The sequence below is a fragment of the Nanorana parkeri genome, unplaced genomic scaffold (assembly GCF_000935625.1).
Source record: "Nanorana parkeri isolate BGI_ZX_2015 unplaced genomic scaffold, ASM93562v1 scaffold334, whole genome shotgun sequence".
Lineage (NCBI taxonomy): Eukaryota > Metazoa > Chordata > Amphibia > Anura > Dicroglossidae > Nanorana > Nanorana parkeri.
Window position 1 is genome coordinate 482,927 of NW_017306602.1, and position 15,359 is coordinate 498,285.

Below are 15,359 nucleotides of genomic sequence, written 5' to 3' on the forward strand. Positions count from 1 at the left end.
TTAGGTTCCGTCAATGAAAGTAAGCAAGATGAATCCACAGAGAGGAGCTGTACACCACTGACATCTAGTGTACAAACCAAGGCAATACAGAACCTAAAAATGATTTAAAGAAGTATTAAACTCTCAAACTTTTTTTTCAATAATAAATCCAGATCAAACAAGTATACATTGCCCAGCAAAGCATTGCTTTACTTTTTTGCCCAAAGACTTACAATTATCATGTTTATGAACAGTTGCGTCCAAGTCTCTTAGCTCAACTTCTCTGAACTTCCTGTCCACTACAAGATCACAAGGGACAGAGCAGTCTCCAGCACCTACTGTTCATCTACTAACTGGGATAAGGGAGGAGAGGGGACCGGGGTGGGTGGGGGGTAGCTTTATTTGCTGTGTCTGAGTGATTGTGGAGACACATATAGCTTACTAGAACACACAAGGGTGCCTGCATAGCATTCTGCTTGAGAAAGGAGTCACTCTTAAACAGGAAGCAGCATCCATTGTATGGGATTTTATCAGCATTTAAAATAGCTTAAAAACTTTTTGACTTTAATATCACATCTAGTAAAGCATTGAAAACGACATGCGTTTTCCTTAAACTAGGTAGATAGGAAAGGAAGACAAAGAAGGTGGAATACCCAAAACTCACACTCTTACAGCTCCTTGGCTAGCAGTTACTAGGTGGGTCTCAGCTTCTGGATTCATCACACAGAATTTCCTCTGATGCACATAAGTCACAGAACAAGAGGTTTCAATGTAACTCCGTTCAGTGATGACTCTAGCAGAGCATCTCCTCTTATGTCCACATGGCCTGTCTTCTTAAAGAGAGGGGCGATACCCTGTAGGCCCGTGCTTCAGCCCCGTGACCTAAAATCAGGCACACAGCTTGCTCTAGCAACCACCCATTTCCCAGCTGGGGAAGGGCTAAAGGGAGGGACGACTGACAAAAGACTTCCTTTTCCCAGGAGGGTAAAAAAAGACTTCTTTTCCCCAGAAGCAGAGAGCAACAAAAGACCTTTCCAGAACATTGAATCCCTATTTTGTCAAAGCTAGATCCAACTCACAAGTGACTTCATTAAAACACAAAACCAGAGCACTTGATTAGAGAAGCATTGAGACTAAGGCCAATGACCTCATTAATCCTCCTTGGTGTATGTTGAGTATTGTTTTAATAGTATTTATTAACCCTGTAACATATTATGCCTAGAGTTTGATGATTTATTTTATTTTTGGTGCAAGATGCTTTTCTTTATCCTTTTTGTTTAGAACATAATTACATGGTGTGGGAAGCACAGAAGGGTACGAATTGAGGGATTTTGACCAATTAAAGACATAGCTAATAAAGCCACATTACCTGTCTCTTTTTTCTTAGATCCCTTTGCTTTCCATAATACAAAAGCAGTTTTAAGCCAGGGCACCATCTTTTAAATTCCAGCTCCCACTTGAGAAGTTTACAGCTTCTAACCACAATCAGATGAGGACCCCAGTTACCTGAAAAAGGGAAAGACAATAAATGCAAGCTCTGCATTATCAAATGCAATTGAATATAAGGATACTAGCAAAAATGAGTCTTGAAACCAGGGAATAAGAGTATGCAGATACATTGCTGGACAAAGATAGAATCAGTGACAGAATACAGTCAGTTTTTCTAAGCACTTTAGTGCTTTAGTAAAGGAAGACTTTTAGTAGCTCAACCATGCAAATTGCTAGACACGCCTTCCTGGCTAATCAGGAAGTCGGGCGGCAGGTAATGACCCACCTCCCAGATTCCTGATTAGCCGGAAAGCTGGCTCGATGCTTCCCGGCTGATTGACTGGAAAGCCGACTAGATGCTGATTGGCCGGGAAGCCGGCTTCCCAGCCAATCAGAAAGCCAGGCGGTGGATAATGACTCAACTTCCTGATTGGCCGGGAAGCCGGCAACATGCTAGTGGAAGTACCCAAAGACAAATATCAGTACTCGACACTGAAAAACGGTGCACCTCTAATATTTATAATCTGGAATATCTTACAGCACGGCTGAAAAATTCTATATCCATGTTTGAAGGGGGTCATGGTTCCCTTGGCGGTTTCAGGCAGCCTGTGTAGTTCAGGCAGCCTGTAGTGCTGGCTGCAGTCCTGAGTGGCGAGGGTTATTATTCTGTGTCTTGCTGGCTGCAGCACTAGTCTAGTCAGCTGTGGCTTAATGACTCTTACCACACACCACCAGCTCTGTGATTGGCCTTGTTGCTGGTTGCGCCCTATTTAAGCATGTGATAGTTCTTGCTATACGAGCCATGCCCTGTGTCTGCAAACCTTGTTTGCCTTCGATTCTGACATTGGCATGTCCCTGGAATTATGCTTTGTCTTCTGCCCGCCCTGACCTTAGCCTGTGCCCAGATTATCCTTGCCAGCCACCAGCCTTTGACCTCAGCTCGTCCCTGGTTACTCTCTGGTAGTGTCTTTCTCCTTCTGTCCGTCACTATTTGCTCTGACAGCGTGCGTCTACAGCTGGTCCAGACAGGCAGCTCATGGACTCCTCTACACTTGATTTTGATAGGCACTTCTTGTCTTCTGGGTGGTGGGTGGGTGACCCCCGTCGGGTTGGAAAAACTGACTTTTCCCTCTTCCTTTCCTTCACCTCCTCTTTCCCTTTCCCCTTCTTTTTTTACTTCTTTTCTTGTTCTATTATACCTTACCTCTCATTTTTACTCTTATGCACTCGGTTTGAGATGTAGTTCTTATTTCTTCATAGGGACACTGTTTGTGTATCAGGTATTGGGGCTAAGTGGCCCTCCTCGTAATATGCTTATTGCAACTTAGTTGACGTTATTATGCCAATGTTACCGAATCAGCATTTGTATGCTGTATGTTTCAGTTTGAAACAACTTACTTATTGTGAATTGTTTATATTGTAGATAAAGCATGCAGATAAAAAAATGCAGATACATGCACAAATTAATAAATATGTATTACATTTTATTCTAAATGCAACGTAAATCTGACTGGATTTCAGTCCTTTGTAACCCCCGATACAGCAGCACTCAGGCTAGGAGAGGGAGGGGCAGAATTTGGGGCTCTGCTGCAAACACATACACTGACAAGGAATATGCTGAAAGGAAACAAGAGAAGTGACCTCATTAGCCTGTAGAGTCAGGCCAGTCAACACCTCCAGTTTAATGTGCACATGTGTGTGAGTGTATATATGTATTTAATGTATACCAAAGGCCAGTGTTCCCTGACAGTTTCTAGTGCATAGCACACAACCCAGATCTGATTGACTACCCCCAACAAACTGGTCACAGGACAGTTTAGTTTCAATCATAACTCTTGTCAGTACCCTTGTCAGTTCTAAAGAACAGCTTGTCCAACACTATCTGAGCTACTTTCTCTGGACTCCCCCTTCACACTGTGTTCTCTGACTGTCCGCCCCCAATGTCAATACTACAGTCTGGTTCCAGCCTAGTGCATCCTATCCCCCTGCATTCACACTGTGTTTGCCTTGAGCCCTCCTTCACATACATACTATATTTTTGCCACCCTCCATTGTCTTCACTATACCCTCCACAATGCTATGCTACACATACTGGCCAACTGTCATACTCTCTGCATTTCTGTCCTGCACATACCGCCCACTGTCAAAACCTCTAGGACCCTACGACTGCTCCTACTGCCTGCTGTTATACCCTGCACGTGACTCTTCTGCATATACTGCACCATGTCATACCCTCCACAGTCCTGTCCTGTGCATACTGCCTGCTGTCATACCATCTATATTTCAACACTACACTGTACACAAAGTTTCTACGTTTACTTGACATGTCCATATATAAAATACTTCATCATTGTTTGCTATATCCCTACCATGCCTAGAACAAGCACACTTTTGCTAGTAATAACATAGTTTCCTTGCCTTCACTGCTGGCTAGGTGTGCCATAAGAGCAATAACCTGGATATTCTTGCCCAGTCCAGACTCATCAGCTAAAATTCCATTAAGATTCTTCTTGTACTGTTTCTCCAGCCAATCTAGTCCCACCAGCTGATATTCCCGAAGGGTGCCATGTAGAAGTGGAGAGGGCCGTGGCTTCACCTGTGAGGCAAACATGGTTTATTATCAATATAATTTAACTGCCAAAACTTTGTAGCCTTGATTGTTAGTAAAATATGTCAGGACCAAGCTTTCTATATATTCTTTAAATATAAATTCACTTTAGAATATCACTTTAGAATTTACATATCTAATGCAAGAAAAACATTAAAAGGAGAACTATGGGGTCAGTGTTTTTCCCCATAGTTCTACTTAGGGTAACAGGAGGACACAAACTAGCGTCCTCCCGTTACCCTAAGCTCAGTATACCGCGAGCTACAGCTCGCAGTATACTGAGACGCCGCAGCCGGAGCGGATCCCGACGTAGATGACGGGATCCGCCCAGCTGCGTGAGTGACAGCTGGCTCTGCCTATCTAGAGGCAGAACCAGCTGTACCCGCCCCCTCCCCCGTCCGTTCCGCCAGTCAGCGCTGGCAGATCGGAGCGGGGAGAGGGGAATCGAGAGGCGAGCGAACCTGGTATGTGTTCGCTCACCTCCCGATCTACTGAGCCGACCTGTGACAGTCTCATTGTCACAGGTCGGCTAGAACTATAAGGTGAGTGAAAAGCACTCACCTCATAGTTTTCCTTTAATGCACAAAGTTTTGTGATACCTCTTCAGTTAACCAATACATTACTAGAGACCACACAAGACTTGACAAAGTCCCCTGTGCTGTAAAAACAAATAAATGTCACACAACGAAAATTAATCCTTGAGCACACAACACCTGATGTCCTGCGTACTCTGTTCAGCTTGTTGCCTTTTCAGTACTTCTTTTACCTAGAGAGTGATTGTAAATTCTAACTTGATTTAACCAAAAGTGGCCTTTGATGGTTCCAGGGCAATATAGCCAGCGATGTTACCTCCGTGGAACCAAAATTCAGGTTACTTTTACTGAACTTCACTGCATTTGAATATAGTCAGCCAAGAATTTACAGCCTCCCTTCTGGGTGGAGAGAGGCAGCCTCACTCAGTATTTGACTTCTATTCTCTAGAAATTAGATTTAGAAAACTTTTCTTTAAATTTGGAACACATTAATACAGCAAACATTTACTTAGTTCTCCCAGGTTGTTTTAGTTTGATTTATACCATCTATTTAGGCATGAACTTAAAAAGTGTCCCTATTTTATTTTTATATAATATGCTAACATTCCAGACTATTATTCTGTATAAAAATCAGAAGGCAAAAGGTATCGGGTAGTAAAGGCTGGGTGGTCATCTGCTGGGACATAATCTGACTTTCAAATGATCATATATGTACCCTGTTACCCAACACATAAGTAGGACAAAGGCTATGGATGCTGCTAACAGTTATCCCTCACATACACTAAAGGTTTAACATTTCCCTTCTCATTTGGTGATCTGTTATGATCTACTTGGGTTACAATCATTATTACCGTAATAATTTATTGTAAGCATTTAAAAAATGTGTATTGGATTAAAAAATGTGATGTCTACAGGTAACTATACCATTATTATTGTTGTTGGTGCGACTTTCATTTTAAGGCATAAAGTTAACATACTCATACAGAAATAGAATACGGAAAATGGAACATATGATAGTCCTCCTCTAAGAATTTTTCAACAAAAAATGCAATTTGCCATTATGACCCATTTGGAGCATTAGAGATGTATGTACGAATAAAAGACAAACTCTTAGCATAGAAGAATAAACACAGTTCTTACCGCACATGTAATGCGAGAGCTTCCACTGGGAAGAAGCAACTCTGCTGCTCTAGCCACATCTCCAATATCTCTGGTGTGTTTTCTAGAACTCAGAATTCCTGGATTGGACCTGTCACCTGATCTATACTGGTCAGCACCCAGTATGGAGTCAATGAGAACAGTTGTACAATGTTTCTGGGGCATGTCTGGTTCTCCTGGGTGTTCTTTGAAATCTATAAAAAGAAATAGCAGTACATTATTCTACATACAAATGTGGTCTAAAGTCTAAAATCTACCTTCCCAAAAGATTTACAGCTGCATAAACCCTTACACATGGCCATGAAGACTTCCCCTATAGCAAACTGAGTAAAGCAGCCGTGATGTTGCTGAAGAACTCACAGCTCAGATCAACTAAAAGCAGTGGGTTTGCACGTAGGAACTGCCAAATGAGGTCAAACAGAATTAACTATTGAATCTCAAAATAGACACCACTCAATCCCCAAAGTTGGACAATGACGATCAGGTGCAGGCTCCAAACATACGAGCTGGCTTAACAAAATCCTGAAATTCCAATGTAGAGCCGCACATCTGACAGTTCATAAAAGAATCAGATTTACTGAAGGTTTATACCATCCAAGTACACAGCAAAATCATCCCACACCGATCCCATAGCCTCTCACACGTTCCACCACATAGTTCTGTCTCTATGATTAAGCCTAAGTGTTGTAGGAACCCAACCTCCCCTCCCCTCCCCACCACCACACACACTCCAAGAATTGCAGAGTTCTATTTTTTAACTGAAGCTGGAAAATTCTGTAAATAAAAGAGGTCTGATAGAGATTTCTATACATACCTTGACTAGATTGCCTTCCTTCTTCATTTTGGTTGACAACATGGGGCCAGTGAAAATTCTCATCATATGCACCTTCGTATTCCTTTACTAAATCATCTAGCGGCAAATCGGCTAAAAAATAAAAAGATTTAAATTTACATCAATAAATATTAATAGGCAAGAACACCATATGAACAGATGTTCCTAACAGACAAATAAAATGGGAATTTTTGTAGACAGAACAAAATCCTATCTTGCCCCCCACAACATGGTCTGCCTACACATGAACACAAAGAGTTTGGTACACAGGTGCATTAATATTTAGTAAAGGGTGGCACATAAGCTACAAACATTTTTCAGCAGCAGCTAAGAGAGCCAAGTGGAAAATCAGCTTCATACAAACCCTGGCATTTAGAAAAAGCAGATCTTTCTCTCCTGTAGCACAGAGATTAAAAAAAAACTGTCACTGAAAAGGCTACAAGCTGTTTGATATTAAAAAATAATCACTGTACCGGAAAATCAGAAAAATCATCCTAAGAAAAAAGCGTTGGATCTCGCCTCAACCACAAAAAATGTTTGTACTTACTGCAAAATCCCTTTCTTGAAGTCCACTGAAGGGGACAGCAATTCTCAGTAGCTAAACTGAACAAAGTCCAAATATAAAGGCCACATATGAAGCTACAGTACTGGACCTTAAGGTGATCAGAGGTTGCCCAAAGTCATTGCAATGGATGGGACTATGCCAAAACCAGATAAGGAGATATGAAGTCACCAGAACTCCAGATAAAAGAGTTATCACAGATTGTGTTATCACACATTATTGTGAAGACAGCATCATATCAAGTCAGAAGAATAACAACAGAGTCCCTTCAACAAGGCGACAGTCACTAACATTGGAAGGAAAACCCCTTAGGACATGTAGAAGCCAGGTACAAGAGGGCTAGACAATGCATTCATTTAATTTAAATAGAAAGCAGAGACCATAATGGACAAAAATAAATATCTCAGCCTCTTATGAAAAAGTGTGCATTTTATATTTTTTTTTTCAAAAAGGTGGAATTTCCCTTTAAGTAGGGATCTGACAAGTGGTGCAAAGTAAACAAAAGTCCAAATCAATAGAAACGGAAAAAGAATAGCTAAGACTGACATCTTATCCTGGATGGTATTCAGACCCATCTTTAGATCCACTCCTACTAAAGGAAGGAGAAGATTCTAACTACTAGCATGAAGTGAGGGTAAAAAACCCTAGCGTCCTACCACCAAAAAAGTAATCATCAGCATGTCAGAATCCGGGGGGCATAATGAAAATCTGTGAAGGTCCTAAAATGAAGCTCTCCCACTGTAAGTTAGTTAGGATCAGGCACTACAGATAGAACAAGAGAGAATTTGGAAAGGAATGCAGAGGTGGCTAGAAATAAGTTGTAATACCTTCTCTAATTAATTCAGTCAGTTCTGCCTGGTGGTCTACATTTCCTTCTTTGGTCTCCTGTTCCGCAATGGTTTCTTCTTCATCATCACCTAAAACAAGATAATTCAGTAATGTGACAGTTACACTTTGGAGAACATATAGGGGCAATGGAAGAGACCACCTTAACTACTGAGGGACTTGCAGTGTGGACTAAAAGCATGTTTATATACCTTAAATGATAGGAAGCTAGTGCATAGTTCATGTGTTCTAATATCCTTAAGTGCAGACCTAGAGCTTGGGTAGATGAGCAAATGGAGCAAGCTTTCAGGTGCATTTAGATTGCATTTGAGATCATCTTAAGATGTTTCAAAGTTTCTTCAGACCTCTAAATTGCATCCAGCTGCGTTTGCATTCCCATTGACTTGTATAGGGAAGAAAGAGCAGTTCTGATACAAACAAGAGCCTGTGTACACATACCCTAAGGTTACGTACACACAGCCCTATGTCATAGTAATGCTACAGCCTAATGTGACAGATGGGTAAGGAATAGCCATGTAAGGGTTCTCAAGGGGATGAGAATAAGCAGTGTGGTAGTTAGAAACCTCATTGCTACTTATTCTTCAGTTTTCTGAAGATATTTTTAAGGGAAAAAGCTAAGGGGAAAAGTCCCTAGACCCTAGTAAGAATGGTACAGGATGCATGAAATTTCAGATGCTGTTTTGTGAGTTAGTGACACAGATGTCTAACAGAAGACTAACACAGATGTAATAACCTGATACTCTTACTGACCTATGCTTAGATTTTGATTTTTAATTCTATATATGCTTTATGTCAGAACTCTAAAAAGTGATTGCATAACACATACCAAGATTTTAGTATGTAAAAACATTTTAGTACTATGCAAGGGCAGAAGCATTATTAAAACAAGCAAACCTTCACCACCACTCCAAGAGGAACTTGCTTTTCTCTTTCTCCAACTTGGTGATGTCTGACAGGAAAAAGAAAAACTTTGTTATTTAATGTTATTATGAACCTGTTTGCTTATATAGAAAACAATGCTTTGTTCGTGTAATATATATATACTGTATTTATTTATTGTTGTTTAGAAGATGTCATTGTACCTACTTATTATTTTGATCAAATCAAAGGTAATAGGTATTCTTGCTCATTACAAACACTGGTTCCTGCTTGGCTGTACAGTGGCTGCATTTTATTGCTCCTTCTCTCAATCCAAGTCTATGGGTTAGATAACTCTCTAAAAACAATACACTTCTTAAGCCAATCAGGGGTGGTTCGATTTTCTCTTGTTCAGGTTGCAGGCTGAATAAGAGAAATCATTTGATTCCTCATCCACGCTAAACAGCATGACAGGTAACCAATAACCACTGTCGGTTATTGTATTCAGGCAGCCACGATACACGTACTTGCCTAATTATCTGCACGGTGACTGCGGTTTGGACGTTAAGTTTCGGCTCAGTCAATAATTGACTTTTGTTGAGCTAGGTGGGCCAACCACGGCTTGAGTGTTAACCGATTAAGCATGAAGTGGCCAAAATTCGAGTCATCTATGGCCAGATTTATATGGCTGATACCTTATCTCAAAGTTATTAAAAGAGAGACATACCGTATATTCCTTGAGTCTATGAGAGATCTGCCTATTCTACAGATCTCTATGTTTAAAGCCCATCTCCAGGATAATATTCTGAATCTGCTCTCCTGTTTATATATGGTGGGGGTCTTTCCTGCCGAAGTCACTGCCTGCATGACATGGACACTTTCTATTCGTTGTCCAGCGGCAGGGTCCTCTCCGGATCTACAAGTGTTGTCAGTACAAGGCACCATCGGGGCACTGCAGTGCTGGATTAGCGGTCCTCCACACCCAGAAATGGCAAGTCACCAGGTAAGGAAAACAAAAATACTTTGTAGGATGGGTTAGAGGGAAGTGAAAGGGGGTTTATATTTTGCCTGGAGAAGGGCTTTAAAACAACAAAATTATGCATGAACAAACCTGTAAAATTGTGGAAGTCACATCAAAAATAATTTTAAAGGTGAATACTACAAACATACCCCAAAACCTGTCCACTGAAAATATACCATGCTATGATATGATATTCTAGCCATTTACTTTCCTTTTTAAGAGTCAAATTTGGTTGCTAACAGTGTTACAAGTGGAAAAAGGTGTGGTAATCCCCAGAAGTGCATTAATTGAGTGCTAGGTACAACATACAATGAAAATGACAGATGACTTATAGCAACTGATGATTTAGAGAGGTTTCCACCTCCAATTTCTAACATCTTATTTATGAACACAGACAGGCGTGCAGGACATAAAAGAGTATAAAAGTATGCCTTCATCTAATCTGAAACCAAAGGTTAATTTATATAAAAGCAAGGGAAGCGCCCAGGTTATCCACAGCATCCAGTTAAATGCCAGTTTCCATACTACTACTGCAGGCTGGTTCCCAATGGATATAGCACACAAATACATAACCAGGAGATACAAACAGCATGCTTTACACACTTACTTTAATATCTCCATGCTTGTGTTTCACACACGCCTCCTCAATTGCCTTCAGTGGGCCTGCAGATTGACATTTATAATTACATTATACACACTGCACATTGGTTGTAGCAAGTTTTTAGACATTTACAAGGTTTTTCACTACAGGGTGAAGAGTTTGGAGAAGGCAGGAGAAGTGAACAATCTAGGACAATATAGCTGAATTGGAAAGTGAGCTGAATTGGAGAACTTTTCCAAATCAGCTATTTTGGCCTAGATTGGTCACTTCTCCTGCCTTCTCCAAACTCTTCACCCTTTTGTGAATAACCCTAATAGATGAAAACCACATAATTTGTATTCCATTCATATAAAAACATTTGAACAACTTGTTAATGGTAATTTCTACTTGTGTCTGGCTTTATAACTAAAGTGACAAAAGACACGAGTGGACAATTGAAGATCAATGTGGGTTAAAGCAATTTCTACTGTGTCATCCACAAATAGTGCATAATGGAAGTCACCAGAACTCGATGTGTGCAAGAAGTAAACAACTTTTTATTAAATGGTCACATGCGTCATTAATGGACTGGACTTCTATTATGGACTGTATCTGACAAGGTGCTATCCGTGTTGTCACTTCAAGCACCAACCTTTCATCATGGTCTGTATGCTGTATGGAGTGCAGGTGATTTTGTATTATCAATTGCATAAACAAATAGTGGACTCTGGGCTACAAAATTATATCATCAGAGAAAATTCAACTTTGCAGGTTAACTCCACTACAGGCAACAACTGTTCATCACTACTTCCATCTCAAGGTGGCCAATGGTATAATAGCTAGAAAAAATGGGGACTTCAAGTCTGTTATCTGTGTGCCATCCTTAGACCAGGGATTGAAAGAAAAAACATATTCTTTAGAGTTCCGTTTCCACCAACATTACCTGATATTTGTTAAACTAAAGCCAGCGTAAACATCCAGCTCACCTTTCATTGAGTTGATATTTAAGTTCAGTGCTTTTCTCCTTTTTTCCTGAAACTCCATTTGCAACTTAATTTCTACAACCTGTGAAAAAAATGTGACAGTCATTTCCACTGTGATCTGAAACTTGTGTTTCCATTCAGCAGTAATATAGAACAAGCTGCTTTACTTCTACCATGAAAACTTTACTGTAAGCTACCATTCATGTAAATATAAATTACAGTTAACTGCTTACTTGTTCAATATTAGACCAGAAATACTCAATTTCCTTGGCAATTGAGGCAGCAATGCGTTTCAGCTTGTTCTCTTCTTCAGTTTTGGCTCTCTCCATATTCATTCTCTTTTCTTCATGATAGCGAGCAGCAGTCCTGACGAGCTATAGAAGAGTGACGAATACTTGTAAATATCCTGAAAAGTAGTAACATCTACAGCATAATAAAAATAAATACCTACATAGACAGACAGATAAAACATTGTGGCATCTGCAGAGTCCTTTACCTTCTTGGCACAAGCAATTTTCCACATTCTCTCTTGGGCAAAGTCAGCAGCCATCCACTGCATCTCTTCTAGCAGGTAATCCCAGTGAGACTTTGGCCTTGATGGCTCCTGCAGTTTAGGAAGCCTCCTCAACGACCATAAACCTTCCTTGCGAAGTTCTGCAATGCGCTGATGAACAAGGTTTTCCTATAAGTTTTAGATTGCACAGTTTAAAACATTTATTTTAGGGGAAAATAGCATAATAGGAGACTGTCACTTTAGGAATGCCAAAAACTGCTGCCAGACATGAAGTGCTGGCACACAGAGGTGCTTTGGCCAAATTCATTTTTATCAGGTAATGTTCTGACTTCCGCATAGTGTTGGAGCCTTCAGTTAAGCCCCCACCCCCACACATTCCTATTGGCCGTCAATGTAATGGGCTGTCGTATTGGCCAATATATACTGTACGTCTGGCAGAAGTGACGGGAAGGGCAAACCGCAGAGAGTGCAACAGCATTGCCCGTTTAGAACTTAGTATCCTCTGGATGCCTGAACTTCATTCCTCTCAGCAGGTTGCCGCATTCTTATAGTGATTCTTTAAGGATATCACCCATATTAAACTACCTGACAATTTCTTATTTCTTGCTGGAACTCTACTGGAGATATATGCTCCAGGTGAGTTCCAGGGTTTGCACATATACTATAGCTATTATGAGAGAGGTTCTTACTCTCCCTGTAGAATGTCTTTATGTGTGTATATATTTATATATCATAATACATTATGGAGTAAGTCATGGTAAGTAATAGTAAATAAAGGAGTACACAAAGGTAGGCAGAATTATCAAAAACTTCCAGGTGGACAAGAAAGGAGTTTTGAACTAAGGTATGATGATGTCTCTGTTGAAGTATACTAGCCAGGGGCTAACTCAGCACGCCAGGCTCCACTTATAAGACCTTCAGACCTAATGCAATAATACTGTCAAAAAACAATAATAATCATTAAAGTACATTCATCCACATCAACCAAATTTATATTTACTAAAGTAATATCAACAATTAATTCTGATTGGCTAACTCACACTGCACTCTGCCCATTCCGGTCCCAGTTATGGATCAACATTTATGTCTAAATCCTGGAAGAAGCTGCTTTATCAAGTGATATCCTAAAGCTATGACTTCTTATATTGATGCATTTTATTACATTTTTATTAAATCTTTTCAAAAGATACAAAGCACGTACATTGCTTCCAAACAAAAAGTCACTTTCACTCCAGAGGTAAAGAACAATATTTCATAATCCAGATATAACAGTTTTACCTGCTCCACTGACTTGTCCGGAGTGTTTTCTGAAGTTACTCCAGAAATGTTCTGTGATGAAGATTGCACTTTGACGGTAGCTGCTCCTGCAGATCCTGAGGCTTTGGGAGATGTGGAGGATACAGCTTTGTTCGTGGCTTGATTAGCTCTGCTAGTTGGCAGAGAGAAAGACGCAATGGGACTACTGGTAGAGATGGCTGCTGGGGCCACAAAAGACGAGGACTGAGAGCTGCTAGCAAATTTTTGCTGTGGAGACTCTGTGCTTGGCCTCATCAGGGTAACAGTCTGGTGAAGAATAAAATGTTCACCACTGAATGTACAAAACACTTCACAAACATTGTTAGTGAATAAAAATAGTGGAGTCTACAGGTAGACATACATGGAGAGGAATCTATCAAAACTGGAGCAGACACAATCTGGAGCAGCTGTGCACGGAAACCAATCAGCTCCTCTCTTCAGTTAAGATTTGAAAATGAATAAGAGAAGCTGATTGGTCACCATGCACAGCTGCTCCAGATTTTGTCTGCTCCAGTTTTGATAAATTACCCTCATTAGTATCTAGGACTGGCAAAGATTTTATAAAAAAAAAAAACAGGTCTCAAGTAGTTATTCCTGCCTAAGCAAGAGCACCATTCACTCCTTGCCTACTCATCAAACTTGGTAGTACATTGCTACCATAACCATGGAAATAGTTCATACTAGAAATGCAAACAAGCACTGAAATTCATAATTAATCACGTCATTTGTCCACTACCAAAATAACACCAATCTGGTTAACTAAAGTAGAAATAGTGGCAACATGTAAAACTCATATGTTAAAAGGGCTGCTAATAGGATTAACATTAACCAGTCTGTTGGTCCTTAACCCACTTAATATAAAAGAAATACCTGGTTATCCTGCCAGCAAAGCTGTTCCTTGTGCACTTCTTTGAAAGGCTGGAAATGCTCTCCCACATGTTAAGCACTGCAGTGTTGTCACAACTGCACTAATGTGCAGACAGTAAGACTTGATGACATCAGTAGTGGGTGTGGTTAAACATACTGACGCTGCTAATTAACCAGCCTCTAGCAAGTCATTCAGTGGCTAACCCATCAGTTAGTGGGTGTGATTAAGCATACTGACGCTGCTAATTAACATTAGAACATCGGTTAGTAGAACATCGGTCAGGTTTCTACTGCTCCCAGTGTCCCTGTTGTGGAAAGTTACAAGAAAGCCATAAACTATGAATTGAAAGAATGATTGGAAGGCCAAACATCAAAATGAGCAAACAAAACCTAAGCATGTGCCACCAGCATTATGTGGAAATCAAGCCAACACTTCTTTACTGTTGTATAGACTGGGGAACGTAGAACATCTGTCAGGTTTCTACTGCTCCCAGTGTCCCTGTTCTGGAAATGTACCCTTTCTTCCTGTACCAGTGACCACAAAGAAAGTGATTACTTAACTGGAACGCAGACCATAATAAAAAAAACTGCAAGAAGTTCTAACTTTTACCCAAACTGCTTAAAAAATATAGTGTTATCCTGTCTATGTCTATGAAACAGACTTCCTTCCTGTTCTAGAGGTCAGACTCCTCATGGGGACACAAAAAAAAACTGACTGAGATTATAACCCTTCCCCACTCTTTTCAAAAACATTTTTTACACTATTTTTGGTTGGAGTTTGTTTTGTACCTGTTGTTGAACTGTGCCTTGTGGTTGAGTTACAGCCATGGTGGGCATCTGTGCATGAAAAGCTGTCTGGAGGGTCTGTGAGATCTGCCCAGGCAGCTGATTCTGTGATGATGACTGAATAGGAACACCAGCTGCTTGCGCTTTGACCTGCACCTGCATCTGTGGTTGAATTTGACCTTCTGTGATTTGTTGCTGCTGTTGTTGCTGTTGCTGTGCTAAATGCAGGGCAGTTGGGAGAGAAGAAATTGGAATATTGGAGGCCTGCCCTCTGCCAGGTAACTGGGGAGGAGGAGTATGAAGGCTGGCAGCATTCTGTACTGGGGGTCCCTTGGAGGGATCATATTGTTGTTGGCTTTGCTTCTGCCCTGTCAACTGTACAGTCTGAGGATTAGGAGGCATTCCCCCTGGAAAAGAAACATATAAACACCTCTAATAAGAAAAAAAA

General features: G+C 40.6%; 1 protein-coding gene across 1 annotated transcript in view; it reads right to left on the reverse strand.

Moving 5' to 3' along the window:
- Nucleotides 1–15,359, reverse strand: part of LOC108788566 (E1A-binding protein p400-like) — a 103,316-nt gene that overhangs the window by 61,732 nt on the left and 26,225 nt on the right. The window contains exons 5-17 of the mRNA XM_018558358.1: nucleotides 14,915–15,318; nucleotides 13,233–13,525; nucleotide 13,010; nucleotides 11,945–12,130; nucleotides 11,682–11,822; nucleotides 11,452–11,530; nucleotides 10,493–10,548; nucleotides 8,901–8,955; nucleotides 7,988–8,077; nucleotides 6,581–6,691; nucleotides 5,749–5,960; nucleotides 3,886–4,063; nucleotides 1,349–1,485 (exon numbers count right to left, since the gene is read on the reverse strand). Coding sequence (XP_018413860.1) covers nucleotides 1,349–1,485; nucleotides 3,886–4,063; nucleotides 5,749–5,960; nucleotides 6,581–6,691; nucleotides 7,988–8,077; nucleotides 8,901–8,955; nucleotides 10,493–10,548; nucleotides 11,452–11,530; nucleotides 11,682–11,822; nucleotides 11,945–12,130; nucleotide 13,010; nucleotides 13,233–13,525; nucleotides 14,915–15,318 — 1,943 coding nt within the window. The remainder of the gene's footprint in view (nucleotides 1–1,348; nucleotides 1,486–3,885; nucleotides 4,064–5,748; nucleotides 5,961–6,580; nucleotides 6,692–7,987; nucleotides 8,078–8,900; nucleotides 8,956–10,492; nucleotides 10,549–11,451; nucleotides 11,531–11,681; nucleotides 11,823–11,944; nucleotides 12,131–13,009; nucleotides 13,011–13,232; nucleotides 13,526–14,914; nucleotides 15,319–15,359) is intronic.